This window comes from Anolis sagrei, chromosome 1 (genome assembly GCF_037176765.1).
Source record: "Anolis sagrei isolate rAnoSag1 chromosome 1, rAnoSag1.mat, whole genome shotgun sequence".
Taxonomy (NCBI): Eukaryota; Metazoa; Chordata; class Lepidosauria; order Squamata; family Dactyloidae; genus Anolis; species Anolis sagrei.
The window spans coordinates 164,509,685-164,535,235 of NC_090021.1; the positions used below are offsets into that span (position 1 = coordinate 164,509,685).

At 39.2% G+C, this 25,551-nt stretch overlaps 1 protein-coding gene across 1 annotated transcript in view; it reads right to left on the reverse strand.

Moving 5' to 3' along the window:
- FLACC1 (flagellum associated containing coiled-coil domains 1) overlaps positions 1-25,551 on the reverse strand; it is a 29,285-nt gene that overhangs the window by 573 nt on the left and 3,161 nt on the right. Inside the window, exons 3-14 of the mRNA XM_060755002.2 lie at positions 24,528-24,585; positions 23,346-23,488; positions 21,501-21,521; positions 19,708-19,801; positions 18,203-18,264; positions 15,680-15,777; positions 13,225-13,277; positions 11,797-11,896; positions 10,368-10,471; positions 7,806-7,868; positions 6,411-6,500; positions 3,178-3,287 (exon numbers count right to left, since the gene is read on the reverse strand). Coding sequence (XP_060610985.2) covers positions 3,178-3,287; positions 6,411-6,500; positions 7,806-7,868; positions 10,368-10,471; positions 11,797-11,896; positions 13,225-13,277; positions 15,680-15,777; positions 18,203-18,264; positions 19,708-19,801; positions 21,501-21,521; positions 23,346-23,488; positions 24,528-24,585 — 996 coding nt within the window. The remainder of the gene's footprint in view (positions 1-3,177; positions 3,288-6,410; positions 6,501-7,805; positions 7,869-10,367; positions 10,472-11,796; positions 11,897-13,224; positions 13,278-15,679; positions 15,778-18,202; positions 18,265-19,707; positions 19,802-21,500; positions 21,522-23,345; positions 23,489-24,527; positions 24,586-25,551) is intronic.

The window sequence follows — 25,551 nt, forward strand, 5'->3', positions numbered from 1 at the left end:
AGATAGTTTTACAACACTCACCGTCGGCATGTTTTAAAATTAAAATGTAGGATTGTTCAGCATTATGTTTTACAGTTTCCCCACAATTTCAATTGATAACCTAACACAGTGCAACATCTGTTCACACAGTCACACAGGCAAACATTTAGGGTTTTCCCACAGTGCCAAAAAGGCATCTTCCCTATCCTTACCAATCTTTTTGCAGAGTTTGTTGGACATAGCAACCGTCTACAAGTCCCCTATAGTAGTTATTTATGTATATAATTCAGATCGCTTACTGTATTACGCATGTGTATTGGTTTGCAATTTTTCATAACTCTTTGTTGTGGGAGGAGCTCAGACCAAATGATCAGAACTGGGACTATTCAGGACTCAGACTCCATTTTAGAAAGGCAGAAGCCATTAGACTTTCAATGTAGACTTCAGTAGACACAGTACAGTTTAGAAGTCAGTAGAAACAGTATGCTTTTAGAAGACTGTCGAAACAATGCTTTAGAGAACTGACTCCATTGGGCTAGCAGAGATCTTAGACTCTCAGAGCAGAGAGATGCTTTAGACCAGTGGTTCTCAACCTGGAGTCCCCAAATGTTTTTGACCTACAAGTCCCAGAAATCCCAGCCAGTTTACCAGCTGTTAGGATTTCTGGGAATTGAAGGCCAAAAATATCTGGGGACCCCAGGTTGAGAACCACTGCTTTAGACTTTGGACTGTTGATTGTGAGACATATACCCTGTGTTACCTGCACAGAGAAACTATTTCAAATCGTATCTATAACTGGAACCCCCGGTGGCGCAGTGGGTTAAACCACTGAGCTGCTGAGCTTGTTGACCGAAAGGTCGCAGGTTCAAATCCGGGGAGCGGCGTGAGTTTCCACTGTCAGCCCCAGCTTCTGCCGAGCTAGCAGTTTGAAAACATGCAAATGTGAGTAAATCAATAGGTACCACTCCGGTGGGAAGGTAACAGCGCTCCATTCAGTCATGCTGGCCACATGACCTTGGAGGTATCTACAGACAACACCAGCTCTTCGGCTTAGAAATGGAGATGAGCACTACACCCCAGAGTTGGACACGATTGGACTTAATGTCAGGGGAAAACCTTTATCTTTACTATCTATAACTGGACTAATAAACTATATGCTAAATACATGAAGTTTATGAGTAAACCAACTTTTAAAAACGTCTACTTATTTTGCCTCTTGAGAGCATGATTTAAACCAAGATGTTTTAAGGGAGAGTAGGTGTTCTGAGCAACCAAAATAACACATCTGAAACTCTGCACTGGCATATCTTTTTCCCTTAACAGCTGAGAAACCTAATTGCCTTGCATGAATATTAGTGGATATTTACTACTAAAGAGAAGGTTGATTCAAGCAAATTTTTGACTATTTTCAGGGAGATTCCTGGTTTTCCTAAATAGTAAAGAATGCCATTTTCCAAAAGGTTATGGAGATTCCCGTTTCCCAAAAGTTTATGGCATCATTTTCCCAAAAGAGTTATCCACTGCACACAGAACGCGTTACATCAAAAAAATAATCATACTAAGTCTACACTATGCTGTGTACATCAAGCTCACAGACTCCTAAAATCTTTCCACGAACCCCTGGTTAAGAACCCTTGATGTTTTAGATAGTTTTGTGGTGATCCTAATGTAGAAACAAGAATATGTGAGCTACCTCCTTCACAAACTACAAGAGATCTGGACTATGAAGCATGAGTGGGGAACCTATTCTCTAGAAAAATCAACATGGCCAATCCTAAGGGATGACAGGAGATACAGTCTAGCAGGCTCCAGAGGGCTGGCACTTTTGTGCCACTGAGGTTGAGGATCTGAAGAGCAGATTGATAATCACAATTTGTATTGTGTAGCATAGAAGTTGCAGATCACAGCATAATGAATGAATGTTGGGTGCTGCAGTCCACCAGCATCTGGAGGACCACACAATTCCCACTACTGCTCTAGGTCCTCAAATCCTAGTGGGCACAAGATACAACTCTAGATTAAAGTTATAACTCATGAACTACAACTTGCACTATTCTATTCCCTTGTTCCTCATTACGGTTGGCCATGTTTTACGACAGTTCTCACCATAGGTTATTGGGCACTATTTTGAGTTTAAATAATTGTTTTATATGCTAGTGGTTTTATCTTTTATTGTGTTGTGTGCTTATTTTATATGTTGTTCTAGGCACATTGTGCCATATGTAAGCCGCCCCAAGTCCCTTCGGGTAGATGGAAGCGGGGTACAAAAATAAAATTATTATTATTATTATCACTATTATTATTACTCACTTGCCTTCATAACCAAGCAACCAAATGCTACGTTAAGTAACTTTAGCCTATTCAGGCACTAGAAATGAGGAGTAGGTTTTTTTTTCATCTCCACCCTAGGGCCCCTTACACTGCCATATAAAATCCAGATTATCTGCTTTGAACTGGGTTATATGGCAGTGTAGACTCAAATAATTCAATACAAAGCAGATAATGTGGATTATCTGCTTTGATAATCTGGATTATATGGCAGTGTAGAAGGGGGCTAGCTTTCTCCTATGTTTCTTTTGTCCATCATAACATTCCTTTCCATTATCTGGCTACAACTTAATAATTAATTTAATATGCTTTGAAAGCGATGTGAGCAGAATAAGACAGGCCATTATGGGAACTACTGTATTTGTATATCTGAGGGCTCTTCCACACAGCCATATAATCCAGAATATCAAGGCAGAAAATCCCATGATATCTGCTTTGAACTGGGTTACCCGAGTCCACACTGCCATATATTCCAGTTCAAAGAAGAAAATGTGGAATTTTATTCCGCTGTGTGGAAGGAACCTTAGTCATCCAATGGGTATTCTGAGTAATTTGGTCACAAAGTATGATTATGCAGATACATCAAATGTAGAATCCAGACAGTCCGGATTAAGAGGTGACAGATTTTCTTAGAGCAAACAATGGCAAAAATGCAATTAATTTTAACCACACGTTTTTTTTCTTCCATTTTTTTGTTTTGAAAATAAACCATAAATTATTCTATAATATACTCCTATACACATTGATTTGGATGTAAGCCCCACTGCATTTAATGGGATTTATTACTCAATAGATATGTATAGGATTGCATTATGAATAACGTAATAGTTCCTTTTTTATCTGGACTTTAGAAGAGTTTTTTTCTCCTACCTTAATATTACATTTTCTTCTACCAAATTGGCCATGTTAATTCGATGCTTCTCTTCAACTGCTGCAATTCGTTGTTGAATGTTTTTTTCCATCTCAGACAAGTTGGCTTTCTGTAGATTGGTTGGGGGGGGGGGGGGTGGAGTGGGAGAAGCAATAGGACAATTTATCAGGCTGTGGAGGCTACTTTTGAGAGTCTCCAACAGGTCAATCTAGCTGAGAATGGTCTGTTCTTACCCCATTTTGAAGCCTGCAAACCCTTTCAACTGCAAATCAGGACAGTTACACCTGGAGCCTTTTACTACCCTGCCTCTGAATTATGGTCTTCCCTTTTTAAAGGAACAGTCATTTATAGGGATGTGTGAAAACTTGGTTCTAACAATTTGAAATCATTTGGGTTTTTGAAAACAGATTGACCTGATCTATGCCACAACTGATTGTTGAAAAGACACTGCATGGTGTTCAGTTATACAAGCATGGATGCAGAATCTAGAGTGACGAATAATAATAATAATAATTACAATAACAATAACAATAATAACAACCTCTCAGTTCTTGTGGGTTTTTTCAGGCTATATGGCCATGTTCTAGAGGCATTTCTCCTGACGTTTTGCCTGCATCTATGTTCCAGCAGACCTCACCTCTGAGGATGCTTGCCATAGATGCAGGCGAAATGTCAGGAGAAATGCCTCTAGAACATGGCCATATAGCCCGAAAAAACCCACAAGAACTGAGTCATTCCAGCCATGAAAGCCTTCGACAATAATAACAATAATAATAATTGGGTTGTTGTAAGTTTTTTTGGGCTATATGGCCATGGTCTAGAGGCATTCTCTCCTGACATTTCGCCTGCATCTATGGCAAGCATCCTCAGAGGTAGTGAGGTCTGTTGGAACTAGGCAAAAGGGTTTATACATCTCTGGAATGACCAGGGTGAGACAAAGGACTCTTGTCTGCTGGAGCTAGGTGTGAATGTTTCAACTGACCACCTTGATTAGCATACAATGGCCTGACTGTGCCTGGGGCAAACTTTTGTTGAGAGGTAATCTGACTACACAGAGAAGCTATTGAAATACACAAGCATGTGGACAATTTCAACAGAAGGGAGGAAACCATGTAGAACAAAATCTGTCTACCAGTATTTAAAAAAAACTCTAAAATTAGAACAGCACAACAACAGAGAGGAAGCAGGCAGGGGCATCTAATTACCTCTCAACAAAAGTTTGCCCCAGGTACAGTCAGGCCATTGTATGCTAATCAAGGTGGTCAGTTGAAACATTCACAGTTGAACGTCAGGAGAAAATACCTCTAGACCATGGCCATATAGCCCAAAAAACCCTACAACAACTCAGTGATTTCGGCCGTGAAAGCCTTCAACAATACAATAATAATAATCTTTATTTATACCCCGCCACCATCTCCCCAATGGGGACTCGGAGCGGCTTACATGTGGCCAAGCCCAAACAACAAATTACAATAGAGCAAAACCGAAAACGCAAACCAAAAGCGCAACAATGAACAACAACATCATAATCACATAAAACATGTGAATACATAACAATATAAAATTACAATAAGCACAATCACAATGACAATGGGCGGGCTACATGTAATGATTAAAAGAAAAACTAATTAAAACTAATTAAAAACCCAGGTGAGATAAAAGAGAGACAGTTTATTTGCGGAGGAGGGCTCATTATAGCGGGGGTTGTGGAATCAAGCTTTCCCACGAGGGGGACACACACATGTATACTCCAATGAAAGGACATTGAGGCTAAGCAATAGTGTGGGATTGTATACCTACTCACCGAAGGCACAGCGGAAGAGCCAGGTTTTAAGGTTCTTTTTAAAGGTATCCATACATGATCCATATTCACAATCCCTGTGGCACAATTGTGACTGCTCTCCCAAGTTTACTTTATCAGACTACACTCAGAGAAGGAGGCCCATTTTGCTGTCATTTGTGGTGTAGCTAGATGACATTCTCACCCCTTTCTATCATCAATCAAATGACTGGGATCCTGCTTCTGATAGCCGCAGCCTCGCTCAGTGGTATGACAGGAATGGAAACATCATCTACCTATATCTTGATCTCTAGAAAATTGACATCTGTCTCTCCATAGCAACATATTCCAGTGTTGAACAGCTTTCCCCATCAGGCTAAACATATACAACTTTTGAAGATGGGGCTGTGGTGTAAATGTTCACAGGGCAGCCTCATTTTTGGGAGTGGAGTGCAGTAGAAGTGGTGATCCTTCGACCCATTGAGGCTCATTTGATTGAAAGATAGGATGTGCATTATCTTAATCAGGGTTGTAGGTTTTTTGGGCCATATGACCATGATCTAGAACAGTGTTTCTCAGCCTTGGGGTTAGGACCCCTGGGGGGGTCACAAGAGGGTGTCAGAGGGGTCACCAAAGAACATCAGAAAACACAATATTTTCTGTTGGTCATGGGGGTTCTGTGTGGGAAATTTGGCCCAAATCTATCATTTGTGGGATTCAGAATGCCCTTTGATTGTAGATGAACTATAAATCCCAGCAACTACAACTCCCAAATGTCAAGGTCTATTTTCTCCTAATTCCACCAATTTTAATATTTGGGTATATTGAGTATTTGTGCCAAGTTTGGTCCAGATCCATCATTGTTTGAGTCCACAGTGTTCTTTGGATGTAGGTGAACTACAATTCCAGAACTCAAGGTCAATGCCCATCAAACCCTTCTAGTATTTTATGTTAGTCATGGGAAGTCTGTGCGCCAAGATTGGTTCAATTTCATCAAATGACAAAAATCAAGCTCACCAGTATTCAAATTGGGGTGTATCGGGTATCTGTGTCAAATTTGATCCAGTGAATGAGAATACATCTTGCGTATCAGATATTTACGTTACGATTCACAATAGTAGCAGTTAGGAAGTAGCAATGAAAATAATTTTATGGTTGGGGGTCACCACAACATAAGGAACTGTATTAAAGGGTCATGGCATTAGGAAGGTTGAGAACCATTGATCTAGAAGCATTCTCTCCTGATGTTTCGCCTACATCTATGGCAAGCATCCTCAGAGGCAAAACGTCAGGAGAGAATGCTTCTAGAACAAGACCATATAGCCCGAAAAACCTACAACAACCCAGTAATTCCAGCCATGAAAGCCTTCGACAATACATTATCTTAATCATCTATCCCATCCCTTCAAGGCAACATTCAAGACGACAGGGAATCTTCTCTTAAATTTTCACCTCGTTCCGGAGTTCCAGCTCTGTCCTGTGAAGAGTTGAAGCAATCGCGTTCAAAGTTTCATTCTTCTCCTTCAATTCTGTCTCCATAATCTTTTCAGGAAATAAAACAATTTACATTAATTTCTTTAGGAGTTATATTTGGCATTTCAGCAACTGTTGCAAAGCAAAGTCTGCATCCACAGTCTCTGTATCCATGGATTCAACTATTAATGGATTGGAAAAAAAATTCTACATTTTGATTTTGCTATTTTTGTATAAAGGAGACTATTTTGCCAAACCATCGGACTTGATCACCAACAGATTTTGGTATCTTTGGGGATGGTACTAAAAACTGATGACAGATATTAAGGACTTACTGTAAACAACTTAAGGCAAACACAACTTAACACAAAGTAGAAGGGGGGAAAATAAAATGCCACCAGAACAAAACAATCAATCAACACATACCATGCTACCTTTTTCATTATATTCATGAATGCTGCCTACCAAACTGACTTTCCATCACTTTGCAAATTATCTTCTTATAGATGTAAATTCCGACTGCAAATTTTGTATACTTTAAGAAAAATTTCTAACTTTCTTTAAAGGCAAGATCTTGGATTAAAAAGAAAAGTAGAGTACATTGCAGGAATCTAGGCTGTACCAAGACATTTTACTCCCAACAACAACAACAACAACAACAGGAGTAAAATTATGTGGGACAACCTGCTTCCTGTAATGTACCCTACTATATTATTATTATAATAACAATCCCAGGTGATAGCAGAACTGACGAGAAGCTACTAGAAACGCTTACACAATACGATGATTTAAAGATTGAACTGCAAAGACTCTGGCAGTAAAGTTGGTCCCAGTGATAATCAGCACACTGGGTGCACTGCCTAAAGACCTTGGTCTGCACTTAAAAACAATCAGTGCTCACAAAATTACTATCTGTCAGCTGCCATCTCGGATTTGCACGCATTATTTGCTGATACATCACACAGTCCTAGACACTTGGGAAGTGTCAGACATGTGATCAAATACAACAACCAGCATAGTGATCTTGTTTGTTGTGAACTTATCTTGTTGTGTACCAAACAATAATAATAATCATATCCAGCTTCTTCTCCCCTGAAGGAGGGGAAATTAAAAAGATATGGCCAGTTGAAACTGAATCGCCAGGGACAATGTGATACTTCGTGTATACTAAGAACGAACTAATATACCAAGCTGTAATGCATCCAAAAATGGATAACTGAGAAATAAGATGAAAGTTTTCAAAAGTACAAAACACTGTTAGTGGGCAGGGAACTTAAGGTTGGTGGGGAGTGTGGAGAAGAAACCCCGAGCACTGGATCTCATACGACCTGCTGATTTCAGATACATCTGTTCAATAGTGTTAAGCCCACTTGCCATGATCTTGTTGTTCAACTCATCAATAGTATTCTTAGTGGCTTGTTGCTGCTTTTGAAATTCCTAGAAATGAGAAAGTCAAGCGTAAAAATTACATTTGCCAGGGGGAACCACACTTTACTTCTGTTTGTTCACCCTTTTGGGCACTGAAATAGTAAGTTACAAACAATGTTGTTATCTCATTACATGTAGCCTGCCCATTGTCACTGTCATTGTGTTTATTGTAATTTTATATCGTTATGCATGCATATGTTTTATGTAATTATGATGTTGTTGTTTATTATTTGCATTTTTATTCTGCTGTAATTTGTTGTTTGGGCTTGCCCTCATGTAAGCCGCCCCGAGACCGCATTGGGGAGATGGTGGCGGGATATAAATAAAGATTATTATTATTATTATTATTATTATTATTATTATTATTATTATTATCTGTATATTATGCATTGTGGTGCTAACAGGGATTTTTAGTTGGGTGAAAAGTAATATGTATCAAGGGAGACCAGGCTTTGGAAACCTACTCGTCACACATACATTGTTTTGTTTTCCAGTACAACGCTATAAAAGTTACCAGTTGCATCATGCAATGATGTAAAGGGCAAATGTACTTGCATTGCTTGTTATGCTGTTAGTTTACATTACGTTTAATAACCATAATGTGTTAGTCATTTCATAGACAAAATCTGTTGGCCCATACTTGTCACATCAATTCTAACAAAAAACCTTTTTATTTTCATGTTGTACTCAATCAGCCCAACACAGAACGATACTTTACGGCAAAATTTTGGCTTAGAAAAGAGAGTAAGTCCTTTAGTGAACCTAACTTCTTAAAAAAGCAGAATAAAAAAATGGGGGTGTCACATGTCAGTTACCACAAACTATATTATATAACTTCACTTTTCTCTATGGACAAGATTCTTCCAAAGTGTTTACAATGTGGATCTGATCCCATTTGGCTAAAGCTACTTACAACATTAATTTTAAAATTTCCCCCTTTTTTGCATCCTTTTCAGTGTGCTTCCTTTAATTTTCATGAAAGGCCTTTCAAATTCATGTACAACTAATGTGATTAATCATTAGATGTCTCTTCAATGCTTTGGAATTGTCATAAGTATATGATGACCTTTCCTTTAAAAGAATTAATAATAAAATAGCACTATGTTGTCATAAAAGGAGCAAAAACAATGATACTATTGCCTTGGGTCCTGTATCATGCATGATAAAAATGAAATTGAATGAAATAAAACACATGCAACACAATTTTGATACAAGGAAAACTGTCAAGCCGGTCATTGCAAGAAAAAAATGTCAAGTAAGGATCAGCATTTCCAAATCCCAAAAAGAAAACGGACTGGACACTGTGGTGAAGTGTGAATTTTAACCTACAGTCATGTGTAGTTATAGCTAGGTGTTTAAGGAGGTAAGTATTTGAAGTAGCATAACTGGGTGGATGGTAGCCAGCTCAGTTCACTCTGAGCTGGGTTGCCATGGTAAAAGGGGAGGAGCCAATTGCCACTTGGCAGGAGCAGGCATTTTAAATAGGCAGTCTGTAGTCAGAGAACCACAGGGAAAGCTGGTTCTACTGTGTTGAGAATCAGGAAGGTTTAGTCTTTTAGCCTGTGTGGTTTAAATAAGCCAAGTTGACTTATTTAGATTAGTAGTTAAGAGTCTGAGCAGGAAAAAGGGAAGAGAACCCTAGTAAGAATCTTTACTGTAACAGAGATAACAGAGGGAAAGAATAGGCTAGTACCTGAAGTGATCTGTTAACGAAAGAAACACATTTTGAAGGAAATAAGTTTAAAACCTGTCTAGTGGAAAGAGCAGTCCTCTTAAGAGTTGTTTTATGAAAGATTATAAATGTAACCACTAAAGGAATGTACCTCTAGGAGTTAAGAAACATTGAAACCATTAAGCTTCCATACTTCAATAAACTTATTACAGTTTCTCTTAAATCCAAGCCTCTGTTTCGTATACTTTCGAGTCAAGCCGCGCTACACATCAAAGGAAGATAAACAAAATATTACAGGCTAATGGCTGTGTTATCGAATTTGTAGATTCATTACAAATTGTAGGAGACTCTGACAAAGCAGTAACATTCCTACAACTGGTGGCGTCGTTACAGACATCCCTGAAATGTTTTTTGAAAAATGAAAATCTGGAAATAACAGTAGAAGAAGCTATTATATGAAACACACGGAATGATTGAATTCAAACTTTAAAAGGACTAGCACTATATAAATAACTCTTTTTTACCTTTACCTTAGATGATAATTCTTCAAGGCGAAGATAGGAAGTATCAAATTTCTGTTTCACTTTTGCTCTATTTTAGCATTTTTTATTTTTTATTTTCCTCTTCTCTTAGAAATTAACTTTATTTCTTTATTTCTCACTTTATTTCCCACTTTTCTATAACTCATGAAATGTTCCCCCTCTTTTATTGTATCATTACAGATTTTTCTTCAGAATAAAAATTATAATAATAAAAAAGTAAGGACCAACATTTTGCTAATTCTCCAAACCCAGCCTAGAAAATAGCAAACTGTAAAATCCTGATGCACCACATACCTCTCTTTCTTGCTCATAGGCTTTACCTAAGAGGAAACTGTTTCTTTGAATGAGCTTCTTCTGTTCTTCCAGCTCCATCTCAAATTTCTTGGTCAATGACTGTTCTGGAAGAAAAATGAAACGTGGGCATCCCTTTTACTCAATATTATGTGAGGGTTTCATAAATTTGATTATAATGTCAATGAACTGAAAACCTCTACTCTCATTACTGTTTGTTACTTTTTTTTTGTTGTGTCAGGAGCGACTTGAGAAACTGCAAGTCGCTTCTGGTGTGAGAGAATTGGTCGTCTGCAAGGACGTTGCCCAGGGGATGCCCGGATGTTTTGATGTTTTTATCATCCTTGTGGGAGGCTTCTCTCATGTCCCCGCATGAGGAGCTGGAGCTGATAGAGGGAGCTCATCCGTGCTCTCCTGGGATTCGAGCCTGCGACCTGTTCGAACCTTCAGTCCTGCTGGCACAGGGGTTTAACCCACTGCGCTACTGGGGGCTCCCGGTGTTACCACTGTAGTGTTTGGTGGGGAGAGTGCTATCTGTTCTCATCATTGGGCTTGTTTCGTAATGCTGCAGATATGGATATACTAGAAAGCTTTCCCAGCACCATCTGACCTCCATAGGGAAGCAGAACTGCATTCAAATATATTATCATACTGTTTAAATTAGGGGTCCCCAAACGAAGGCCCGCAGGCTGGATGCAGCTCTCCAAGGCCATTTATTAACCCCCTTCATCCTAAACTTTAGATTTACGGTCACCCTAAGTCTGAAACGACTTGAAGGAACACAGCAACCGCAATCCTAATTGTCTATCTCATCAGCCAAAACCAGGCCCACCCTTCACATTGAAATATTGGTAAGTTTATGTTGGTTAACATTGTTCTTAATTTTAAATATTGTATTGTTCTTTCATATTTGTTCGCACTACAAATAAAATATGTGCAGTGTACACAGGGGCGGCTCAACCCATTACGCAAAGTAAGCATTTGCAGTATAGTTGATCTTGCCCAGGGGCGCTTTTGAGGCAAAATAGACCTTGACATATGCGAGTTGTAGTTACTGGGATGTATAGTTCACCTACAATCAAAGAGCATTCTGAACTCCACCAATGATGGAATTGAACCAAATATGGTACACAGAACTCCCACAACAAACAGAAAATATATATCAGTGATTGGTTGGGGTGGGGGGAATACTGTTTGCTTACCTTTGAAAATTACCTAGGGCCGCCTCTGAGTGTACACAGGAATCTTTGGGGGTTTTTTCCCAATCTATATTCTGTCCCGTCCCGTCCAGTCCCCCACCCCCATCCCCCAGTTGTCTGGGTTTAAATGGATGCAGCTCTGCTCTTGGATCAGAAAAGGGATACAGATAGGTGAAGGTACATGTACACATAACGCAAATAATATACGAAAGATAGAACCCTCTTGAACTCACTTTGCTGTATTAACGCTTTCTCCCGTTCAGTTCTTTCACTCTTTTTCCATTCTGCTTGCCTTCTCAGCCACTTTTCTTCCATTTCATCTGAAATACTATCCTACAAAAAAGGGGACACACAAGGAAATGTGTCCAGTGGCAACAATATAAATGGCAGTTCTAGACTAAACCAAAGAGCAGTTCCCAATAAGAGTAAATTCATGTGATTTGCTGACTGACTCGTGAGCAACTGATTCAATAAATTTATTCCAGTTTGGTCTGGCAATTGAATTTTGGCCCTTCTCTCTATCCCTTTCTTCTGCTATTTCCACAAATCGAATATCTATGAATCTAAGGAATTATGTTGTTATGATTATGCAAAATGGACACACACGTTGTGACAGCTTACTACTTGCTGGGTCGAAATCTGGGCACCAAAATTTAAGGGAGATGTTGACTCTAAGCTGGAATGTGTCCAGAGGAGGGCAAGTAAAATGATCAAGGGTCTGGAGAACAATCCCTATAAGGAGTGGCTTAAAGAGTTGGGCATGTTTAGCCTGCAGAAGAGAAGGCTGAGAGGAGACATGATGGCCATGTATAAATATGTGAGGGGAAGTCAAAGAGAGGAGGGAGTAAGCTTGTTTTTTTGCTGCCTTGGAGATTAGGACACAGAACAATGGCTTCCACTGAAACTTCCTAACTGTGAGAGAGAACTGTTCAACAGCGGAACTCTCTGCCCTGGAGGGTGGTGGAGGCTCCTTCTTTGGAGTCTTTTAAGGGGAGGCTGGATAGCCATCTATCGGGGGTGCTTTGAATGCAATATTCCTGCTTCTTGGCAGCGGGTTGGACTGGATGGCTCACAAGGTCTCTTCCAACCCTAGGATTCTATGATTCTATAAAGAAATTTATTATACAGCACGAACCTTCATGATCTAGACCCCATACTTATCAGATGCATGAAATATTTTCTACACACACACACACGGGAGGAGAGGATGTTTCTGAAAACAGCGTGTCTTTCTTTTGAATTTATTCTCCCAACCTGGAGCCTATCACCTGTGCAATTATTTCTCGATGGGGAAGTTGCATTGAGTTTTAAAGGATGAATGTTGCATTTTCAGAGTTTAGAAAATCCAACTCCCACTACGGATGCTATTAAAAATAAGAGCCAAATTTAATATCCATCTATTTTCACTTTCATGGTTTGATTGCAGGGATCGGGAGTCTTAGTGAAATCAACCTAAAGTCCTAGAGACTAAAAATTGACTTCTGCTCACCCCAAAATTGCCCATCCCTGATTTATGTGTTTAACTTATTCAAAAGTAACTAAAATAATTTGTGATAACCAGCACTCTTTGAATTACGTCTGAAAATGAAAAATGTTCTATGCTCACTAATTAATGGGCCCCAAATAAAGCTCATCATTTTGGGTGATAATTTAAATCTTACCTGATACACACGGAATGCGTTCTTCAGATATTTGTACTCTTTCTGCATCGTAGCTGAAGAAGAAAAAAACAGGTAAGTACTGAGCCAACACTGAGCCAATTAATTAAGATTTTCTTTTTTCATCTATATAATGAAGAGGTTATGCTTTCAGTTACATGCTTTCCTCAGATAGTGGACATTATCAGCATTACTCAAAGTCTGAAGCCTATCTCATGTTATACTTTCCTAATTCCTGGCATATGTTTTAAATTAGACTTTACTATAGTGAATTTCTTCCATGTACAGCGATACCTTGAGTTAAGAGTTTAATTAGTTCCATGACTGAGCTATTAAGCCAAAACACTCTTATCTCAAAGCGAAATTTCATCACTGAAAAGCAATTAATCTGTTCCGCCCCCCACCTCGTTTTTTATGTGTTTATAAATAATAAATAATGTATACATGCATATTCACATAGAAATATCAACTTTAAAATGGTAGAAGCACAAAGTTGTGGCACAATGTTAGAAGCACAAAGTTAAAAGTGAAGAGCCAGAATAATAAATAATAATAATAAATAATAAAACTTTATTTATATACCGTTCTATCTCCCCGAGGGGACTCAGAGCAGTTCCCAAGTAACATCACAAAACATACAGAGTAAAAACAACATAACCATAAGATTAACAAACAAAATATAAGCATAAAAATTGTCGCCATAACACACATATATTTAAAAGTAATCCTGCCTGTTCAAGGCAATTAAAAATTTAAAAGGTCGGGCCAAGATTTGTGCAAGCCCAAAAATTCTAGGAGGCCCAGGAATTAAGTGCAATGCTATGGCAGGCAACAATAATTTTAGATACAGGTCTGTGGCTGTTCCTTCCCGGGGCCGATTAGAGGAAATGATCTGGGTAACTGGTAGGAAGAATAAGGCCGTATTAGACAATGTGTGGGGCTGTGGTAGAACTGGCCATTTTCAAAGGCTTGTTTAAACCATCTTCAAGCTCTTCCAAAAGGAGGGGAGAGATGGGGTCCATCTTATTTCCTTTGGAATACGTTCCAGAGATGAGGGGCCACCACTGAGAAGGCCCTCTCTCTCATCCCCACCAACCATGCTTGAGACGGTAGTGGGACCGAGAGGAGGGCCTCCCTGGAAGATCTTAGAGCTCGTGGCGGTCGCGGAGATAGGGAAGCATCCTTTTCTTCATACTGTCCCCCCTCCCTCTCTTGCTCTCTCCCATTCTCTCTCTTCATGAAGCCACAAAATCAACTAACTCAAAGTTCCTCAAAATGGACAAAAGCAAAGCAGACAGCAATCTCCTAAAGCGGACAAAAGCACAAGGCATAGAGGCTGCTCCCTTGAAGCCCTAAAGTCCTGGACTCTGGTGCTAGTGCTCCCTCTGGTGCTAGCTCTTAAGTAAAAATGCTGCTCGTATGTTAAAGCAAATCTTGGGCCAAGAGACAGCTCTTATCTCACACTTAAGTTAGGGCGCTTTTAACTTGAGGTTCCACTGTACATATAAGGGCTTGATCCTCATTAGTCTTGTTTTAAGGAAACTGGATGACTCTCCTAATGTTTAAGAAACACCGCCTTCTGAAGTTAAAGATGACTTAAGCTGGCAATTTCATGCTCTCTCACACATTCTATGTTGAGATTAATTTCACAATTCAGCAGCAGATCAGTTGCACAACTTCAGCACTTTCCAGTAGCTTCTTCCTGCACAGTATTTTCAGTCAACTGCTCCCACAAACTGCAGTCAGTCTGGAACTCTTTTACAGACACTTGAGCACATGCCTGGCCATTGTCAGTTTTACTATTGTTTTCCCCTCCAATCTAGATGACACTACAAACTTACCACAGCACACGGTTATATCTTGTCTTAGCAGACAGGTTCCTTTAATAAATTACACAGAGCCTTCGACGAACAGCATCACAGCACAAGGAGAGGAATATACACTGTACATGACTTCCTTATATACAATTCTATACATTTACACATAGCAATCTCTGATTGGTTCCCAACTCATTAACTTAACTCAGACCCAGGATTACATCATTCACAATCACCTGGACTAGGCCAGAACACATTCCCCAAAGGAAGTTCTATATACAGTCAATGCATGACTTAGCATCTCCAATAGAAGCCTATTAGCAGTGCATGACTCAGCTATATTACATTACAATACATTGTAAAACTTGAGGACTGAAGACATGGTGGAAGGACGTGAGCACTTTAAACACTCCTCCCATTTGTCTCCTTCAAGTCAGCCTCCCTCCAAAATATTCTCATCCTATGCCTCCAAATGTGTATTTTAAATGTTTTGTAATTTCAAATGGGAAATGAAGGAAGCAGTAGGCAAGGCAATCTTATTTTGTTGTTCTCTCCCTTCCAGCTCCTTTCCCCTAAAGTGTGTATGTTGCGGTATAGCTACACATCTTGTGTATTATAGGTATTTAAGCTGTGAGCCATACTCAGCTTCTCTTGAGCCGTTGCTCTCTCGTTCCGCAACTCCTTCCTGTATTGATCTTCCATGGCAGCCAATTCTGATTCATGAAACACCTGAAGTTCTCTGCAAAACCAGCACAACAAAGTGTCATCAATGAAGCATTTTTGCATTAATCTTCTATGTAGTTTGGATTTGCAGGTAATTTAAAAAATAAAATAAATAAATACATATTCAACACAATTATACATTAAGTGGCATATCTAGTTTGGTTCTCAGTGTCTAAGTGCATAACGCGAGAGAAGGAATGGTTGCTTACCTGTAATTGTGTTACTTCGAGTGGTCATCTGTGAAATTCGCACATATGGTAGTTTGTGCGCCTGCGCAGCAATCTCGGTATCCTTCAACTGCTGTTTTAAGGTGCTTTGGCTTCCGAGATTGTTGCGCAGGTGCACAAACCACCAGATGTGTGATTTCACAGAGAGCATGATGATGAAAGTATTGTTTAATTTAATTTAGCCTTACTTCTGAATAAAAATATGTAGCAGAAAGTTGCAAAGTACTTTTTTCTTGATTTCCAAAGAAAAGACTGGGAAACTAGTTTCTCAAGGCTGCAGATTACTATTTTCCATTCAAGCTTCATGGGAAAGCTCTAAAAAACCAAAACTTAAAAGGGAGGATGTAGAAAGGTTGGGCTACATTTGGCCCTTCAGATGATTGATACTATTTCTCCACTATCCCTTAATGTTGGCCATGCTGGTTGCAAGTTTGTTTGTTTGTTTGTTTGTTTGTTTGTTTGTTTATTTATTTATTTCCTGCTCTCCTTGGATTGGGACTCAAAACGGCGAACAACATGAACAACAAAAACTTTACACAGCATAAAACATAATCATCGAACCACAACATCTATATAAATAAAAATGTAATGTTCATTTGTGGGATTAAGAGAACTCAAAAACTACTGGACGAATTGACACCAAATTTGGACACAAGACACCTAACAACCCAATGTAGGTCCTTCACTCAAAAAATTTGATTTTGTCATTTGGGGGTTGTAGTTACTGGGATTTATAGTTAACCTACAATCAAACAGCATTCTGAACTCCACCAATGATGGAATTGAACCAAAATTGATACACAGTTCTCCCTTGACAAACAGAAAATACTGGAAGGGTTTGGTGGGCAGTGTCCTTTGGTTTTGGAGTTGTAGTTCACCTACATCCAAAGAGCACTTTGGACTCAAACAATGATGGGTCTAGACCAAACTCTACACGAATACTCAATATGCCCAAATGTGAACACTGGTAGAGTTTGGGGAAAATAGAATCTTGACATTTGGGAGTTGTAGTTGCTGGGATTTGTAGTTCACTTACAATCACAAAGCATTCTGAACCCCACCAATGATAGAATTGGGCCAAACCTCCCACACAGAACCCCCATGACCACCAGATTGAGCCACAGCAACGTGTGGCAGGGGATGGCTAGTTTCTAATAAAAAATTATAAAACATGCGACACATTTAATAAATAACTAGCAAAGACACCGTTCAAACATTCAAAAGGTGAAAACCCCATCTAATATCAATTTCTTAGGCCATGGTCAAAAATACATTGCTGGAGGTCAACTATATAATTCACACATTGCACACGTAGATTTGGCGTTTGCCATGCTACTATTCTCCTTCAGAAAAGGTCTGCTTCCATAGGAAGGTTTGAACTTGGTTCCTAAATGAAAGCAAGGAGGGAGCCATTCTAACTTCTTTGGAATGGGAGTTCCAGAGATTAATGAGATTATTTATTTGTTTGTTTATTTACAGCATTTATATTCCACCCTTCTCATCTCGCAGGGGACTCAGAGTGGATCTCAGAACACACATATATGGCAAACATTCAATGTCGTTTATATACAACTAGACAGACAATTATACATAGATAGGAAGTATATATATCAGCTTTCCGCATCTTTTGGCATGTTGGAAGGTGTTCTGCTCGGTTTCGGCCTATGATGCTGTCACTCCATCTTCCTGATAAAGAGCTTATTTATAAATTTCTCTATTTTTAAAAATCAAATCACCAGCATTCCTTATGGGTGCCTTAGAATACCTCCCCACTTTTTTTTAAAGTGGTACCTATTTATCTATTCACATTTGTTTTCCAACCACTAGGTAGGCAGAAGCTGGGCAAAAGGCCAGGAGCTTACCCTGACCCAGCTTCGAACTAGCAGCCTTTCGACGGACAAGATTGACTACAGCAGGTAGTTTAACCTGCTGTGCTGAAGCTGGCCTTATTATTATTATTATTATTATTACTACTACTCTGCTTTTTCTCTCCACCAGAGGACTCAAAACAGCTTACTTTAAAAGCATTCTATACAATTTAAAATCAACAAATATGCAAACATTAAAACATAATTAATGATTGGCATTAAACGATTCAGTTAAAATCCATAAAATCCAAAAGTCGGAGAGATGAAGACAAAGCAGTTGCCGTGCCACTAGCTCCCCACCTGTTTACAGAATAAATATAAGCTTTGCAAGAAAAGATAGCCATACTTTATTTTGTTCTCATGTTCCTCTTGCATCTCATTGCATCTTTCTTCCATCTCTTTTTCCATCTAGGAAGAGAAAGAAGACAATTTGTACCATAACAGTATTTGGTGGTTTATACATATATATCTCACCTTTCTCCCAGCAAGGATTTCAAAGCAGCTAAGGGGGGAAAAGTTAATACAAAGTCTAGTGAAAATCTTATTTATGTAAGTTTTTAAAAAGGAATGAAACAAACCATTAAACACCACATACAGAACAAGTCAAAACACAATTAAAAGATAAAAGTACAGCATGTGTGTACATTGTGTGATTTCTATAACTGGAGTCCTCTTTTCAAGTGGCTTTCAGGTAGTTTCATTACACATGAAGGGTCGTGCAGACCCAACAGCCTCTATGCAGATGCATTCCTACCCCAGTACTTTATATTAATCTTAGAACACCATCTTTGTTGCTTCAGAAATGTCTTTAAAAACTAAAAGCATATGATATGAGAGAGAACAGGCTTAAGGTCTTTTTCAGATGGTACATGACGCCCTCCAAAATAAATAAATATTACAAAAAGGCAAATTTAAAGTGTTGGAAGTGTGGATCAGTAGAAGGGACGACGTATCATATGTGGTGGCAGTGTAAGAAAACGAGAAGGTACTGGAAGGAAATCCAGGAAACACTACAGAAAATTCTGAAAATTAAAATTTCACTAAAACCGGAAATATTCCTACTAGGCATTACAAACATAAAGATGGACAAAAATACGGATAAATTACTATTTCTGGCAACAACAGCGGCCAGGATCTGCTTTGCAAAACTGTGGAGGAAGTAAGAAATATCAAAGATAGAAGATTGGAAAAGGAAAATAATGGAAGTCAGGAACATGGACAGTCTAAGTTATATTATCCAAAGAAGCAAAGGAATGATGGAAACAGAAACAGACAAATTTAAGGAATTTCTAAAATTAAACAACTAAAACTAAGAGTAAAACTAAAAATAAAGTACACAAATATAGAAGGAAATCTAAATAATGAAGAAAAATAGCCAGAGGACATGGACTTATAAGAAGACGGACACAAACTAGATACTAGTCGAAAGAGGTAGCGAAAATAGAAGGAAGAGAGAGGAAGAAACGAAAGGAAAGGAAAGGACCTCCCTCGAAGAATCCTGGAAGTCAAATGGAGTGAAGAAAGAACTTTCTTGAATCTTTTCTTTTAATTGCCACTTTCCATACTCACACAATCCTTCTTTCTTTTCTTTCACACGCCCCCCACGCCTTTCCCATTTCTTTTCTTTAAATCTCTCCTAATTCCTCTTTCAATTATTTTCCATCAAATTCTATCATCTGTATATTTAAGAAAATTGCAATAAAGATTATTACAAAAAAAGAAAAGAAATGTCTTTAAAAACTATTATGTGGAACCTGGTTTTTGAAGTTTGGTTATAAGGATCTCTTTTTGTGCCACCGCAGGATTTCTTCCAGAGACGCCAACAGGGGGCGCTCCACTGAAGGACCTCACCTGTTTGTGGGTCACCTGGTGATCTCGGCGCAATTGCTCCATAATTGCCGTGAGCTCAGAAATCTGTTCCACTAAGTCAGCAACGACATCCTCCCTGCAAAACATGGGGTCTGTACAGTGAGTGCCAGGCAAATAGCGTAATGCCACAAGGAATTATGCTATTTGCCTGGCAAGGAAACCAAGGATTGCAACTAAGGACCTAATCACATTGAAGTCCTGAAGCCAGGTAACAACAGGGGCATTTTTTGGCAGCAAAGCAAATCCGGTGGGCAGCATGGGAACCCGGCACCCCGCATTGTCCACTTCCCCATCCCACAGGGGGAAACGTCCCCATCCCCGTTCTACCATATGAGAACAAGTCTCCCATGTTCTCAGGGCACTGTCATAGGATGCTTTCAACACTGAGCCAGGAGGAGTCCTGCATCATGTGATGGAGTTCTGGTTCTGTGCCTAAAGAGGTCTACGACAGAGCCCAGACTTTGTATGATCAGGTTGTATATGTTTATATGATCTATGGAACAATGGTGATGGGAAAAAATAGAAGGCTGGGATGCTTTTGGGTTATTATAGGTATTTCGGGCTCTATGGCCATGTTCTAGAAGCATTCTCTCCTGGCATTTCACCTGCATCTGTGGCAGGCATCCTCAGAGAACACAGAAATGCTGGACCACTCCAACAACCACCATGTCAGTTTACACAGAGAAGCCATTGAAATCCATAAGCATGTGGACAATTTCAACAAAAACCATGAAAATAATCATAATCTGGCTTTAAAAAGTCTAAAATAATAACAGTAAAACAACACTTAAACACAGGGCAACTCCAGAGAGTAAACAATCAGGGACAGCTAATCATCTCTCAACAAAAGATTCCCGCAGGCAGGAACAAGCCACATCTAAAAACCGCCAAGTGATCAAATGCTAATCAATGTGGCCAAATGAAACATTCACACTTGCCTCCAACAGGCAAGTGTTCTTTCTCCCACTCTGGACATTTCACAGATATATAAACCCAATTTTCCTAGTTTCAACAGACCTCACACCTCTGAGGATGCCCGTCATAGATGCAGGTGAAATATCAGGAGAGAATGCTTCTAGAACATGGCCATATAGCCTGAAAAACCTATAATAACCCAGTGATTCCAGCCATGAAAGCCTTCAACAATACATTGGGATGCTTTTGTTTGCCTGCCTTCTTCCACATATGAAAAACAGAGAAAAAATAATTTCTGCCAGAGATTGATTATAGAGTCATTCTAGAAAACCCAGATATTCCTACAGATGTGTTCTTTCTTTGCATTTTTTTTTATATTCATGGGGCACCTGATCTTTAACCACTGTGGAAACAGGGAGGCTACTGTACACCATTTGGCTGTCCTTAACTGCCCTGCTGTTGAGTCATTACAGCTCCTTTCCATGCTGCTTTTCACTGTGCCTCCAGGGCAGCAAAAGCGCCTTTGAACAGCATCATCCTGAATAGGACCTGACAGTTACTATTTCAGAAAAGACATCCATGTGTGAGAGGAAAGAGAATGAGGGAGAGCTGGCCAATAAGCAAGCCAATTCCTCCCTTCATGGCGTTTCTGGCTTTCTTCAGGGCAATTTTTTTCAGTTGCCAAGATAACGATGTTCAGTGATTTAACTGGGCCACAATACGGTACATCAGGCCAAGCAACTGTCAAACAAAATCCTGGGGAAAAGAGGCTACATTCAAAAGATATCGGAAGGGGCAGATGGAGGCTGTTGTCATTGCGATGCAAGAAAAGAAATGGGAAGGGGAAGCACAGTACTTACGTTTCAATCTTTGGTGGAGTGCTGCAGAGGAGTTTATAGGAAGACAGGGCAGAGGAAGAGAAAAAGAAACAGAGGGTGATTGATTACTCAACCACTGTAGCCAGATAAGCACACTCACTTTAGAAAGCCTTTTTGGTAACTGACTGCACTGTTTTAATTTATGGGTGTGCCATATACTGAATTCCACATTCCACATACAAGTGTTGCAAAATCTGGGATGTGTTTTCCAAAAAGTAACTTTTACAACCCCAGTCTTACCCATGATTGTGTGGAATTCTTCATGATGCACTCCAGGTTTGACATAGCTAATCATTAGCTGCTTATGGCAGAAACTGGGATAACATTTATATTTCCTAATATAAGTGTCAAATCACTACACAACTGCTGCAGATACGGAGATAATATTTATATTCATATTTACTAATGTAAGTGCTGTGCATTTTAATCAGAAACAGAGTTCTTTACCATGGGATCTGTAATAATAATAATAATAATAATAATACTTTATTTATACCCCACTCCATCTCCCCCAGGGGGACTCGGTGCGGCTTACATGAATCCACGCCCAACAGTACAGTAAACACAATATAACACAAAGCATAACAAAACCAGAAAATAAAATACATAAAATGTAAGACACAAGAAACTCTCTGCCGACATCTGGAGTTTCTGTCGAAGCATAAAAATGTTCCATATAATTTTAAAACACCACTATTGTTACTTCCTGCACCTGCTTAGAATTGGTTCTTAGAAGAAGTCAAGAACAAAACTACTGATAGGCAAAAACATATTCCTTCCTTTTTGTTGTTATTAATATTATTACTGTTATTTTATTTATTATTCAGTCTTCTCCTTTTTCATAAGCCTTGTGGGAACAGCTCAAACCACAAATCTACAGTCATCAGTTACATCAGTGGTTCTCAACCTTTTTTTGACTAGGGACCACTTGACCAGGGACCATTTTTACCAGAGACCACTCTCCAACATTAGCATCAAAAGGGATATCGGTTTTGGTCAACTTTAGATTTGGTTTGGTTATTTGGGGTGCTGATTTAGAAAATTGCATTGGATAGACCACATCTGCACAAGTTTCCGATACAGAACATATGCCATCCAGTAGTTGCCATCTGCTTGCACACAGAAAACCATATTTAATAAGCCTTGGCATTATAAGGGGGTTTTGTGAGACTAGTCACTCACATTGCAACGGTGTAGTAAAGATGAGGCCATGGACCATATTTTAGTTCTTGTGGACTACTGGTGGTCCACAGACCACAGGTTGGGAACCACTGAGTTACAAATATAAAAATGCATTAATTACAAAACAACTGCTGAAATAAAATAAAAGCAATCTGAACAGCAGGCAAGATAAATAAAAGGAAACACTGCCTTATTCCACCAAAGCTTATACGACTTTGGACCTCCCTGCCATTAGAGATCAGAACTGCCCCCTCCCTCATGACGTTCAGGAAACTAACAAAGACCTGGTTGTGGAACGCGGCATTTGACAACTGATTTAATTCTTTGCCCACGTGAAAGGAGGATGATGAATGGGATTGTGATGGTGTCGGACGATTTGGCTCTTTTAACTGGGATGATAATGTTTTAATGTGTATGGTGCTGATATTTTAATCGTGTAATGAAGTGGCATTGTGTTGTTATTGTATATTTTTTGTATGTTAACACATGTTGTGAACCGGTTCGAATCACTCTTTGAAGGTGAGAGGGTCGGTATATAAAACCTCGAAATAAATAAATAAATAAATAAATAAATAAATATATTTTAGCTGCCACTTTGAAGGCAAGGGTAGAGGATTATACTCAGGGAGCAATGCTACAGATTACCTGGGCACAATCACCTTGGCAGGTTTCTCAGTTGATTTTTTCCTCTCAAAAAAGTCCTCTCCCAGGGTAACATCGATATGTTCTTTACTCTGAGACAAGGTAAATCCAGGAATGACCTCTTCTTCTTCAAATTCTTTGGATATCTAGGGTGAAAAGAGAAGGCCCTGGCCTCTGGAGTCTTGGGTTACACTGGAAAACAGGCATTTTGTTTGCTTTACAACTTTTTTGTGTATAAAATATATTTTTGATGCTGATCACATAAATAACTTCAAAATTGTCACATCATGTAAGGTTTTTCAGAAATGGACAATTTTGTTTTAAAATTTTAAAACATTTTCTTGTTTGATAGTAACTTGTATGATTTTTTAGACTGCTCATATCTTTGACAGCAATAACCAACATTACGTAACATGTAACACAGACTCGGTATGGTGAAATACCACAAAACTAATTTTTTGATTGTGAAGAAACTTGCTCGGGTATGCCAGAGACATGGACACTAGGCAATGATGGTGATCAGATGTATATGGAAGCTGATACTGATTCCGACTTTGTGCCATCAACATACACTGATCCTCAATTAATATCTCAGGAAGAGCTGATTGATCTGGTCAGAGATTTGGGTTTATGCATCTATGGCAGGCATCCTCAGAGACACAGAAATCCTGGACCACTCCAACAACCACCATGTCAGACTACACAGAGAAGCCATTGAAATCCATAAGAATGTGGACAATTTCAACATAAAGGAGGAAACCATGGAAATGAACAAAAGCTGGCTACCAGTACTAAAAAAACCTCTAAAATCAGGACAGTAAATAAAGAGCAACACTTAAACAACAGGGGAATTCCTAACATGAAACAACCAGGGTCAGCTAACACCTCCCAACAAAGGATTCCCCCAGGCAGTAACCAGCCAGGCTTTGAAGACAAGAGTTCTTTCTCCCACCCTGGATGTTATTCCACAAATATATAAACCTCACTTGCCCAGTTTCCAACAGATCTCACAACCTCTGAGGATGCCTGCCACAGATGTGGGTGAAAAGTCAGGAAGTAATGCTTCTGGAACATGGCAATGTAGCCCGGAAAACTCATAGCAACTCAGTCATTATACAACCCCTCTCCAAATGTAATGCATGTTCTTAAAATTTCAATTATGCAAGTTCAAAATATTCCACTCACATCCCGAGGCTCCCTGCTTCTTAAAGGTTGTATACAAGTCCTGGAGGTAAATTTTACTCTGGAAGAAAAAGAGAAGGTTATGTTTACCACAATAACATACTTGCCAACACTTCACCAAGTCTATAAAAAATATGATGTAAGCATTGTGTGCTTACCTGCACGCCTCAATGCTATGAAGGTTAAGGTTCATGGGGCCCTAACACTCTTTGGCAAAAAAGGCTAAAGATACTGTCAAACACCCATTATTCCATAGCATTGAGCCATCGCAGTTCATGTGATGTCAAACTGCATTAATTTTACATTGTAGTGGTTCTTAAACTGTAGGTCCCCAGGTGTTTTTGGCATACAACTCCCAGAAATCCTAATTAGTTTACCAGCTGTTAGGATTTCTGGGAATTGAAGGCCAAAACATCTGGGGACCCACAGGTTGAGAACTACTGGTGTAGATGCATTCCAAGATTGCCTCCTCAGTTCTTATCGTTGTTGGTCATGTCAAAATGCCTGATGTATATATTGAATTTCCTTTCCTTATCAATGCACATAACATGGTAGAATTTAATACAGAATGCATCATCTGAACACAACATTTACAGCTAATTAGCATAATGAATTGGTCACGTAGAGTTACCTTTGGAAAGCTTATCTAAGCACATTTGGCTAAAAGTAGTAAAACAAACACTAAAAGAAAGAAAGGGAGAAAGGGAGAAAGTGGGGGGGGGGGGGGAGAAGGAGGGCTGATTTAATACAGTAAATGTAGTAGCTTTGCTGGAGGACAAAAACAGAAAAAGGTGCTGAACAAGGATGACATGACTGCAAGAAGTGAACAAATTTGGTCTTAACATGAAGCCAGACCTAAATGCATTTTTTTCAGAGAGAGAATGTGAAGAACTGATTGAAATGAAACCAAATCTTTATTCTATAGGGTATCTATCCAAATCATGAAAAATTCAGCTTCTAAAATGATCCAACTTGTCTATATGACTAGCTTCCATACCACAAAACCAGACATTATTCGAAGGTAATG